The 12,865-nt window shown below is 33.0% G+C and overlaps 1 protein-coding gene across 1 annotated transcript in view; it reads left to right on the top strand.

Annotated features, from left to right (window-relative positions):
• The window catches only part of LOC133191495 (metal transporter nramp1 homolog), a 22,565-nt gene extending 11,011 nt beyond the window's left edge, over window positions 1-11,554 (top strand). Inside the window, exons 11-15 of the mRNA XM_061327245.1 lie at window positions 5,910-6,130; window positions 6,237-6,312; window positions 7,691-7,768; window positions 9,640-9,672; window positions 11,444-11,554. Of these exons, the coding sequence (XP_061183229.1) occupies window positions 5,910-6,130; window positions 6,237-6,312; window positions 7,691-7,768; window positions 9,640-9,672; window positions 11,444-11,548 (513 nt within the window). The 3' untranslated portion in view covers window positions 11,549-11,554. The remainder of the gene's footprint in view (window positions 1-5,909; window positions 6,131-6,236; window positions 6,313-7,690; window positions 7,769-9,639; window positions 9,673-11,443) is intronic.
• The last annotated feature ends 1,311 nt before the right edge of the window (window positions 11,555-12,865 follow it).

Below are 12,865 nucleotides of genomic sequence, written 5' to 3'. Positions count from 1 at the left end.
ACGTTTTATAAATTAAAAGATTTTCAGATACTTTGAATCTATATTGCGGTTGAATAAAGACTAAGAAAATCGAACAAACCACTCTCAGAAAAACATTATACCTTGTTGCAACCTATGCTATAGAGAGACTAATCAGTAATTAGAATATATCTATCTAAGTAATTGATAACAATGGGTACATTTGAAATACATTTTAAAATGCCGAAAAAAACACTCAATATTTACTAATAAAAGGTGTTTCATGATCACACTCAATTAACAACACTAGGAAAAAAACAAATAAAAATATTCGACTTTAGTAATATATGGTATTTGCAATATTCTATAAATAACTTACATGGTTGCCATGGTATCACAGTGTAACCACACAACAGTTTTGGTTATTGCTGCTATCTTAAGGAAAAATAAGGAAATTCAATCTGGCAAACATTAATCCTTAGGACTTTGTAACACAGACAACATAAGAAAAATTGGGATCAATTGCTACTCTGTAGTGTAATCTGGAAACAATGTACCAGTGGTTAAAGTAATGATTCTTTGGAAAATGTTCGATTTTGTTAACTTTATAGCAATATTAAACCCTATGTGCCGGCTTTTTGCATCCAGTCATAGATTGTGTGGTAGTCAAAATTGAAAGTCAGGTTAGTTGTTCATAAATATCAATCATAAAAGTTTTGGGAATCTATATACAAGGGTACGTACGTATCCAAGGAAAAGAAATATTTTTCAGCTTTTAATACATATTTTTTACTATAATTTCTATAGCAAAGCTCTATTTCAAAGATAGGTTGGGATTAAGATATTTAGAAAATAAATTTGAAATCTCTTTGCAGCAGGGTTGGCCGGGAAATACCAGTGGTAAATACCGGTATTTCCCGTCCCGGGAAATACTACAAATTTTCTCTAAACTTGGAAATATTGGGAAATACTGGGAAATACTAAGTTATTAGAGTTTTTTATTTCTCTAATTCATTCGATCTTATACAAAATTTAAAAATAAAATAAACATAAAAACAGAAAATGAATAATATGGAATATGTCTCAAATTGCTACATAACATACTCAGAATGTGTCGCCTACTCCAGGTCCCATACCCAAAAGCATTCTGAAACATTTCCCTGGCTGTACAAAAACAGGAGTTTTTCAATTCAAGTTTCTTTTCAGTTTTGTAAAATTATTAAGTTTATTAATTATAAATCCAAGAACAAAAAAATTGTTTTTATCCTTCTATAAACACTGTAGTTATTACAAACAATCAATCGACATGTTGTTTTAACAAATTGCTCTGGACAGTTTTGTGGTCCTGTTTTTGAGAGATAATTACCTTGAGTAAAACTAAAGGCTTCTTCTCAGATTTGATATTCATACCATACTCTACATTTAAGAATTTTCTTAGATCCTTCTTTAGTTACATAAAAACCCAACTGGGATCTTTGTGTTCATTTCATAGACCTTTATAGACTACATCTGACTCAAGCACTCATGATTGGTACATTGTATACTCGTATGAATATACTGTGTTATGATTACATGACTGTATATAAAATGAATTACTTGGAAACCAGAATTTTTTATATCGGGAACAGTGATACCAGGTAGATATCTTAGCCAATAAGGTGTACTACATGTCAATATGAATGAAATATGTACCTATTTCTTATTTCCCAGTATTTCCCGGGAAATACCAGTAATTTCCGGTAATTACCAGTATTTCCCACCGTCCTGGGAAATACGAGTATTTCCCAGTTTTTTGCCAACCCTGCTTTGCAGTATTAAAACCATAGCAACCATTGCCAAACAAAAAGATATTTACCATTTATTCCATCAAATACATGTATGTTAAAAGGATTCGGTTGCATTTCAACCTAAAGTTGATTTTATTTTTGTATGTATGTGTATGACTTTATAAAAAGTAATGAATAAAATTATTACATTTAAATATTTTGTTACCAATAGCTGATTTTCCAAATATGTTTATAATGCATTTAAGACATTAAACCTTTAACTTGGAAACAACCATTGTCCCTTGTCTGTATTGCTGCAAACATTACGTTAAACATGGGGCTGTGAAAATGTTCAAAAATGTCTTTTTCAAACTTTAGGGCATGCTGCCATGATAACCATGACACAAAGCAACCAATTTTTTGCCTGATTTGATTTTACGATATCAAAGACTTTTATTATATAGAGTCGGGAGAAATTCTAAGACTATGCGTGTCACAGTTCGTATATCAAAGTTCAAGTCATTACAGAGAATGGTTCTTAACCTGTGATCTACTTTTCGGCTCATTTCAAATTTTTCAACCTTCTAAGACCTAAAATTGCAGAGCAAAAAGAGTGATTATTAGTCCCCTACCGGTGAAACTGGAGGGGACTATAGGTTTCCTCTGAGTCTGTACCTCCGTCTGTCTGTCTGTCCGTCTGTCTGTCTGTCAGTCTGTCCCACTTGGTTTTCCGCACTTTTTTCCTAAACGCTTGCAGATATTGAACTGATTTTTGGTATGTGAGTGTATCTTGATGAGTTACAGATCAAGTTTGCATTTCGTTTAGCTTCATTGATTTTTGACGGAATTATGGCCTTTTCAATATTTAAGGGTTTTCCGCAATTTTCTTCTAAACACTTTCAGATATTGAGCTGATTTTTGGTATGTGACTTTACCTTGATTAGTTATAGATCAAGTTTGCATTTAGTTCCGCTTCATCGATTTTTGACGGAATTATGACATTTTCAATTCTTAACGGGAACCAGATTACACTTGCCGGTAGGGGACTAGTATTGCTAATGCAATACTCTCAGTATGCTTGTTTTGATTTCTTTAGTACAGTAACTCTGTAACATCATTTAAATGCAATCAAGGTGTGCTTCAATACTACCCAACAGAATATACGGGGAATGGGCATTTCATTGGGGCTAATGGCACAAATATATATATATATATATATATATATATATATATATATATATATATATATATATATATATATATATATATATATATAAAATCGAGACTTACAACCATACAATTTTTTTTTAAAAATGCAAAAATATTAAAACATGCCTAAAACTTTAAAAATACTGGGATTCAGATGCATAGGAAACTTTAAAAAAAATGTCAGTATTAAACCTCATGAAGTTACTACATAAAAATCATTACAAACAAAGGTACATAGCGCGTTCCAGTAAAGGTTCTACCAAGGCTATTTCTTTACTCCGCATTAAAATATTTACAGCAGTGAAGGAGAAACTTCAGCAGTACTGTGCAACAATATATTCGAAAAATGATGTAAATCGGATGTCGATACTTTCAAACTCTAATGAACTTTTAGAAAAATTTTAAATCACAAAATTTTTCCAAAATCCATAACAAACGTAACGACTTTTCATCACTTTATACAACCATTCCCAACGATAAATTAAAGTCTTTTTGACGTGAAAGACAGCTGCTTTTTTTCAATAAAAATGGAACTCGTAAATTTTCTTAACTTGTAATTGGTCATTTGCAGAATTATTTTATTAAAAACATTCTGATTGTACACAAAAGTTCTCTGAAGTTGATATAAAAAAGATGCCTGAGTTTTTGATGACATACCTATGTAATTTGTGGAGATCAAGTCTTTCGACAATCTGCTGGATTTCAAATGGGTACCGAATGCATCCCTTTATTAGCAGAGCTATTCTTTTATTAATTCTTTACTCCTCAATAAGATATTAACAGTGGTGAAGGAGAAACTTCAAGAGTATTGTGCAACAATATATTCGAGAAGTGGTGTAAATCAGATGTGGATACTAAAAAATTCCAAGAAACTTTTGGAAAATTTGAAATCAGAAGATTTTACCAAAATCAACAGCTTAAAAACTTACGACTTTTCAACTTTATACACAACCATTCCCCACGATAAGTTAAAGTCCAGGCTTTTTGATATCATTGACAGCTGCTTTTTCAATAAAAATGGAACTCGTAAATATACTTACCTTGTCATTGGTTATTTGCAAAATTATTTGTTAAAAAACATTCTGATTGTACACACAAGTACTCTGAAGTTGACATTAAAAAGATGCTTGAGTTTCTGATTGACAATATCTATGTGGTTTTTGGATTCCAGGTCTTCCAACAATCTATTGGAATTCCCATGGGTACCAATTGCGCCCCGTTATTAGCGGACCTTTTTTTGTATTCATATGAAGCAGAATTTGTCCAAAATCTTGTACGTGAAAAGAAGAAAAGACTTGCTGTGGCCTTCAACTCGACATTTAGATATATCGACGACGTATTGTCAATTAACAATGGCTATTTCCATTCTTATGTCGATACGATATATCCTGGTCAGCTTGAGATAAAAGATACCACAGAGTCTGACACATCTGTTTCATATTTGGATATTTTACTTGAAAAAGAGGTTTATGGTAATCTAACAACCAAGCTTTATGATAAACGTGATGACTTTAACTTTTCAATCGTCAATTTCCCTTACTTATGCAGCAATATACAACAATTTACACACTGAATTGTCGACGGATTTTCCCGTTTTTTCCTTATCATGACAAGGAGCACACGGCGGGTGTGACCGGTCGGCAGGGGATGCTCACTCCTCAATGGCACCTGATCCCACCTCTGATGTTTGGAGGTCCGTGTTTGCTCTGCTCCTATTTTGTATTGTTTAATGGACTTTTGAGCTTGAATACTGTTCGTTATCTCCATATATTTCATTGAAGCAGAAATCATTTTTTAAAACATTCGTCATGAGAAGAAGAAAACACTTGCTGTGGCCTTTAGCTCGACATTTGGATATATCGACAATTAGCAATAGTTACTTCCATTCATATGTCGACACGAAATATCCCAGTGAACTTGAAATAAAAGATGGTACAGAGTGTCTAACACATCTGTTTTATATTTGGATATTTTACTAGAAATATACATTAATGGCAAACCTTACAACAAAACTTTACGATAAACATGATGACTTCATCGTTAATTTCATTTATCTATGCAGCAATATACCATTATCACCTGCATATGAAGTTTATGTCTCCCAGTTGATTCGATACGCAAGAGCATGCTCTAAGTAGGAAAAATTTTGAAATTGAAAAATAAGTTGATGATACAAGGATATCACCATTCCCGTGTAAAGTCCAATTTCGCAAATTCTATGGTCAATACAATGACCTAGTTAGTAAATACAATGGAAATCTTATACGGTACCAATCTATCATTAAGTCGAATGTTAACTGATATTTTCGTACAAATTGTTAAGCCATTATTTTCACATTGAATTGTCTACGGATTTTTTTTTCTGTTTAACCGATCGGGATAAGGGGCACACGGTGGGTGTGTCCGGTCGACAGGAGATGCTTACTCCTCCATGGCACCTGATCCCACCTCTGATGTTTTTACAGATCAGTGTTTGCTCTGCTCCCTATTTGTATTTTTCAGTGGACTTTTGAGCTTGATTACAGTTGGTAATCTTCATATTTCATTATACAAAAATAAAAAATATATTGCACATTGCACATAAATTCACTTTAGCCAAGTTACGGTTGTTTTTGAAAAGTATCAGTCGATAAATTCAGGGGCCCGTTTTACAAAAGAACTGACGACTAAGACCAAAACTTAATTCTGCTTATATCGTTTTAATTTACATTATATTGAAAATGGTTTTAATCTTTTTAAAGGGAATGTGGTAAGATATTTTTACGCTAGAAATTTTAAACAGAATGATTAATTTTGCAAAATCTTGCAATAAACTCAAGTTTTTGGTTTTAGTTGTAACATTTTTTGTAAAACGGGCCCCTGAATTTGCAGGAAGAGAGAAATATACCAAATTACACAGTAATTCTATTGTTTCACTCGAAGCGATTAAATTACGAGTGAATTGGAGCATTCTTTAGTCCATTTTTGAAATTTTAGGGCTTCATCCAGATAAAGTGGGCTAAGTGGAAGAGAGTATTATTGACCAGATCCATTGCCATGGGGCCTACCATAGCTGTGGCGCTGTTAGCAACTAATGACCTTGACATGATGAATAATTGGCTGAATGTCCTTCAGAGTGTACAGCTACCATTCGCCCTGTTACCTGTGTTACATTTTACCAGTAGTGAACGAATCATGAAAGAATTCAAGAATGGAAAGTAGGTACATATATAAATTTTGTAATAAAATAAATGAAATTAGGAGAAGATATTTTTGTATTACTTTGGGTTTTTTGATTTGATAAAACGATATATTCAATCGTAGGGCAATGAAGGCTATTGTTTGGTTACTGGCAGTGTTAGTTATGGGCATTAATTTCTTCCTAGTCATTGTATTTGTGGTACGTATTCTTTAATCAAACCTGTTCAAGTGCTTTAAATTTTAAATTAAAGCTTCCATCCAAAGCTAGATACATTTAAATTCCAAATAAGTATATATATCATATAATATGGATCAAGAATATTCTTTTCGAATACCTTCGTTCATCTGTATTTCCTATTTTATGATATCTCGCAAAAATATTATGGAAAATAGTTCAGAATCAATTAAATATACGATATATATATTAGATACTAGATTGATTTAAGGAATAACTGTCTTATTTTTTGGATTCATGATGTGATCAATCGAGTGGCTTGCGTGATAATTTGCATAAACGCCGAAGGCGTTTATGCATAAAATTATCACGCAAGCCAATCGATTGATCATCGTCATGAATCCAAAAAATCTGACAGTTATTCCTTATATTTACATGCTCCTGATTCTGCAAATTCCCGTGCTAATAGCCCCGCTTCTGTCTCTATTTGTCCCGCCCCGCACGTGATTTTTTTTAAAACCGCGCCTATCGATGAACCAGTAGATTTATGTAGAAATAAAGTATTTTTACAATTTGTAATTTTATCTCGAACAAAGACATTGGAAATGTAAATATTTCAGAATATTTACTTTTCCAATGTCTTTGTCCGAGATAAAATCACAAATTGTAAAAATACTTTATTTCTAAATAAATCTACTGGTTCATCGATAGGCGCGGTTAAAAAAAATCACGTGCGAGGCGGGACAAATAGAGACAGAAGCGGGGCTATTAGCACGGAAATTTGCAGAATCAGGAGCATGTAAATATAAGGAATAACTGTCAGATTTTTTGGATTCATGACGATGATCAATCGATTGGCTTGCGTGATAATTTTATGCATAAACGCCTTCGGCGTTTATGCAAATTATCACGCAAGCCACTCGATTGATCACATCATGAATCCAAAAAATTAGACAGTTATTTAAGGAATAACTTTCTAATTTTTTGGATTCATGATGTGATCAATCGAGTGGCTTGCGTGATAATTTGCATAAACGCCGAAGGCGTTTATGCATAAAATTATCACGCAAGCCAATCGATTGATCATCGTCATGAATCCAAAAAATCTGACAGTTATTCCTTATATTTACATGCTCCTGATTCTGCAAATTCCCGTGCTAATAGCCCCGCTTCTGTCTCTATTTGTCCCGCCCCGCACGTGATTTTTTTTAAAACCGCGCCTATCGATGAACCAGTAGATTTATGTAGAAATAAAGTATTTTTACAATTTGTAATTTTATCTCGGACAAAGACATTGGAAATGTAAATATTCCTTAAATCAATTAAATATACGTAATGTTACTCTATTGTAATGATATCATGTATTTAATTGTACATGTAATTTTTTTCTTTGACATTCCAGGGAGCGGACCAGTCCTGGTATACGTATCTAATCACGTCAGTCATACTTATCATATACTCATTATTTGTAGCGTATATAGTAAGTAATCAGTTTTCTTATATGCAGATTTTATGCATTTTAAATTGGGTCAAATAGAAATTGAATCATGATATGTAGTTTCTTTGTAGACTTTAATTTGAAAGAGAAAGCACAAATTTAAAAAAAAAAGTGCTTAAAATGCTGTGTTCTGATTGTACTATACATTGTCATGATCTAAGTCTTCAATTTAACATTAAAAAAACAAAACAAACAAGCAAGACTTTGTAAACACATTAATGTAAATAGATACTAGCAAGGAAATCCTTTTTGGCAAGGCATAAATATTGCGTTCTTATTGCTTTCATACAATCGTGTCCAGGCAAAACTTTTCAAAAACATTCATCGTAGACTTATGATGTTTGGCATATGAGGGAATCAACAATAGGTAACATGTTTAGCTTTATCATGAGTGACCTTCGACCTCAGAGTCAAATTACTTTTTATCAAAAAAGATTTCCGGACCTGAAATCTTTAATCGTTTAATCTAAGCTTATGATACATGGCAGACTTCTTTAAACACCATTACAAATCACATATGGACGTGGATTCGACCATAGTCTTAAAATTAAATTATTTGCATATTTTTGGCAAGAAAACTCGATAGATGTAAAAGGTGACGATAACGAAGTGATCAATCTCAAAAACCCAGTAAAGAATAAGAATCGTGAACAGAACAAAAAACAGAACTTTGGATGAAACCAGAGGTAGGATCAGGTGCCTAGGAGGAATAAGCATCCCTTCGACCAGTCACACACGCCGTAGACTTAATGGTATAAACTATTACCTAACAATTGGTGGGAAACATGTCAGTCCAAAAAAAAAAAAAGAACTCAATGATAGGATGTATTTACAAACAAGGTCATTATTAAGATCATATAATTTGCAGATTAATGATTTTAACCGAGATAGTTGAAAACCCTGTAACAATAACCCGGTCGGGGTAGCCTTGTAATTGGGCGGTCGCTTCATGATTGTGAGATACAGGTTTCGATTCTCGTTCCTGCGCCGCGTCTCACCTGACGATAACATAGTTAGTGACTGTTCCTTCGCCAAGCGCCCGGCATTAAAAGTGAAAGTTTTGGGTCTATCGGGTGAGACGGTAGGCGTTGGCAAGATAAAGAACCTCACTGCTCAATGGCCCTAAGTGCCGGGTAAAGGTCTAAATTTGAAGCCCTTCACCGGTATATGGTGACGTCTCTATATGAGTGAAAATTCTCGCCAGGGATTATACTACACACAGTCAATCAATACAGTTGATAGTTTGATAGCTTTTTAAATACTTTTACCATTTTATAAGGTCCTTCGGATGAGACCGCATAAACCGAGGTCCCGTGTCGCAGTAGGTGCTGGCACAAAAAAGATCCCTCACTGCTCAGTGGCCGTAAGTGCCGAGCATAGGACAAAATTTGCAGCTCTCAACCGGCAAAGTGGTGGCGTCTCCATATGAGTGAAAAATTCTCGAGAGGGACGTTAAACAACATACAAACAAACAAACCATTTTATAACGCTAACAATATTATTATATACCCGATTATTACGCAAACTTCTGTTCATGTAAGTGATAGACTTAAATCATTAAATGATACATTGTTAAAACTATGATACAGTCATTTAAGGTGACAGATTTTTTCAGCTGTTGGGCGGTCTTCATATTGTTGTAATTACTCTGCACCAAAATAGTATGCAATTTATGGAAGCCTTTCTGGAGCGCAAAAGTAGAGACTATAAAAGTAATGGTTGAAAGTACATATCAAGAATCTTTACTTTGAAGAAGAAATTGTTTTATTGCTATTCACGGGAATTTTATACTTGTCAACAAAAGACCAAATAATAAAAGATAAATTCTTCCTAAATACTGACATTGATTTCAGGCTCTGGGTCCTGGCAAAGTTCTGAAGATAAAGGTATGTTGCTTACTGTATAATAAAAAAAAACTATTTCATTGGATATTTTAATTATTAACTATACATGCAAATTGCCAATTCAACTGCAATGTACAATCGTACGATTAAATGTATATGTTGATATAAATTCAACTTTATTCTTTGAAAGCTCAAGGATTATATCAATCTGTGAAGAATAAAATCCTCAACTATCTTTCTAATATTTAACAATTACTTGTCTTCGCACTGTGATATAATTATACCCACACCTTCTAAAGAATATGTTATTCGTCTGTCTGTCACACTATCTAACACCTCAAACCAATTCATCCAACTTTGTCAAACTCCACTTAAATTTTATGAAAGAGACAAATTATATTTTGGAATATTTTAGATGGTGTTCTGTTGATATGCAATAAGGTTTTGGAATTTTCATTTTCACTCTAAAGGCAAATTTAGGGGCGAAAAACAACATATTCCTGCGAAAACCTTGTTCTCAAATCTTGTTCTCATAATTTCTCTATTTTTTTTTATGAAGTAGCCAAATTATATTCTGTTATATGATTGATGATGTTCTGTAGATGTGCAATAAGGTTTCAGAATTTTTATGTTCACCCTGGGAGCCAATTTGAAGTCGTAAAACATTTTTCTACAAAAGCACCCTGGTTCCCAGAACTCTAACTTTTTACGCAGTAGCCAGTTCATCTTTGTGGTTGGAGATATTCAGTCGATGTGCAATTAAGTTTGAGAATTTTCATAAAAGAGGTCAATTTAAGGCAATAAAACGACATCACTCTTTTACAATTGACGCAGTAGCCAAATGATTGTTTAGATGCTTTATATTTCCAGGAGGCCAATAATTGTCCGATAATTTTATATTTTAAGTACAAAAGCTTGCTTTTCAACTGTAATGAATTTATTGTATGAAATACTAATATAAGATGCCCATGTAGGCTAATTGGCTACATGCTCACCTTGGCATTTCATGTTCAATTTAATATTTATGAAAATTATTGAATAACACATTAGTCACCCAAAGATAATAATTTTAGAGACAAACACTCAAGTGAGTATTTCTGTTTTATGATAACATACAGTCATGGTATGAATTCGACAACAATTGTGTCTGTGTTGGGGCAACGATTTTAGTAAAACAAAATACCTACGACAATATCATGGGTTTAAATGAAGAAAGTGTGAGGGATTACATGCGGGGATCTAGAGGGAGTGGGGGTCCGAACCCCCTCCCCCTCCTGGAATTTGCATAGTTATAAAAAGTATATACTGAAGCAAATAAAAAAAATGACTTTGGAACCCCCCCCCCCCCCTTTAGAAAACGTGGACCCCACCATCACCACCACGAAATAGGTGTTTTTCAGGTTTGGGGAAAGGATTTTACGTTTTTGTTTTTTTGTTTTGTTTTTTTTATTTTATTTTTTGCTTGTCAAGAAACTTTTGGGTTGGAATTTTTTTTTGACTGGGGTGCCCCCCCCCCCTGGAAAAAATTCCTGGATCCGCGCCTGGACTAATAATTCAAGTTCAAATATGATGTCGACACTTTTTTCTTTGTGAGGATAATTAATCTACCACATTTTGATCAGCGTTGAAAAAAATGACTTTACCATTTAATGTTGCCATATAATTCTTTGCCGATATAATTGACCAGTAGAATATGACTTCACTATTTAATGTTGCTTTATGTAATTCTTTATACATGTACATGTAGATATACTTGGCCTGGAGAATATGATTTCACTATTTAATGTTGCTATGAAATTCTTTATACATGTAGATTTACTTGGCCAGGAAGTTTGGTTGGAATGAAGAGCTAGTCATAGAGGAAATGCTGAGGAGGAATTCCCTCACCTATCTGCCAGACAATGTCCATGCTTTGTAGCACTTCTTAAACTCAGTACAAATTCTTTTCAACTAACTTTGTTTTGAATGTTTAGCTTTGTTTACTGATGTCAGTACAAAAAAAAATTAAACATTTGATCTTCTTACTTATTCAATTTACTTATAAAGACAATAACGTGTAATGAAGTATACCGGTATTATGACAACGTTATATAACACTTTTATAAATTTTAAGTGAAAGCTTGAATTTTACCAAAATCGCACTTTTCTTACAAATGACAGATGGCAATTGTGATGATATTTGAAGGAACGGAAATCAACAGGAATGAAGAAAAGGGACATACAGGTCTAAAAACAAATTAAATGCTCATTTTGGAAATTAATATACTGCTGCCAAACAAAAAAAAGTAATAATGATAATTACTTGTATAAAAAAAATAAAATCCTATATTTTAAGCATTTACATGTAGTTAAACATAACCCTTACTCCACAAAAACTTCACATTAACATGAAACAGAGAGAAACACAACAAAATGTTTGTAGGAGCATTAGTTATTATAATAAAACTTTAATGTTTGTAGGAGCATTAGTTATTATGATAAAACTTTTTTTTTTCTTATAGTGTCTTCCTTGACATTTCTTCCTATAAAGGACAAATTACAAAATAAAAGACTTATTTGTAGAACGAAACAAAACTTCTGAGATTTGATTAATAATGTTTTTTGTAACATATGATTGATGGGATTAATAACTGGGGTTTCAGAGGAACCTTAAATTGTTTGTAATCTCAAAGTGATGATAAAACACGATACAAAGCTCCTAAAGGGGATTATTGGCTTGTGTTTTCTCCAGATTTTATCAACTGAATTTTTTACAGGCTTTTATTTAAAACTAGAATTATGCAATTTGAAAGTTTTTTTCCCCCTGAAAGAAATAGAATAACAAAACAGATGCCATATTTTTGGGGTTCACAATACCTCAATGTAATTCAAAGAAACTCCCATAAATATTGTTTTGTTGAAAGCCTTGATATTTATAGCTTTCTCCTTGCCATGAAACACGAACTACGCGACAACATATCATTATCATTAGATAACGAGCTATAAAATCTGATTAAAGAATCATCTGACAGTTTATTTTACGTGGTTGATTTTAGACTTATTTTGTGTATTCAAGACGAGCCAATACACAGATATGGAAAATTTAGCTACTAGTAACTGACTTAATTAAAATGTGAATAAAGCTAACTTCTAGTAACTGGTTACTAGTAACTATCTACAAGTGGGAAAAGTTAGCTACTAGTAACTGGCTACTAGTAACTGACTTAAAATGTGAATAAAGCTAACTTCTAGTAAC

The sequence above is a fragment of the Saccostrea echinata genome, unplaced genomic scaffold (genome assembly GCF_033153115.1).
Source record: "Saccostrea echinata isolate AGI-Se365-2 ecotype Australia unplaced genomic scaffold, CSIRO_AGI_Sech_v1 ptg000023l, whole genome shotgun sequence".
Lineage (NCBI taxonomy): Eukaryota > Metazoa > Mollusca > Bivalvia > Ostreida > Ostreidae > Saccostrea > Saccostrea echinata.
The sequence above is the reverse complement of the archived record's forward strand: the minus strand, read 5'-3'. Positions and strand labels throughout refer to the sequence as shown.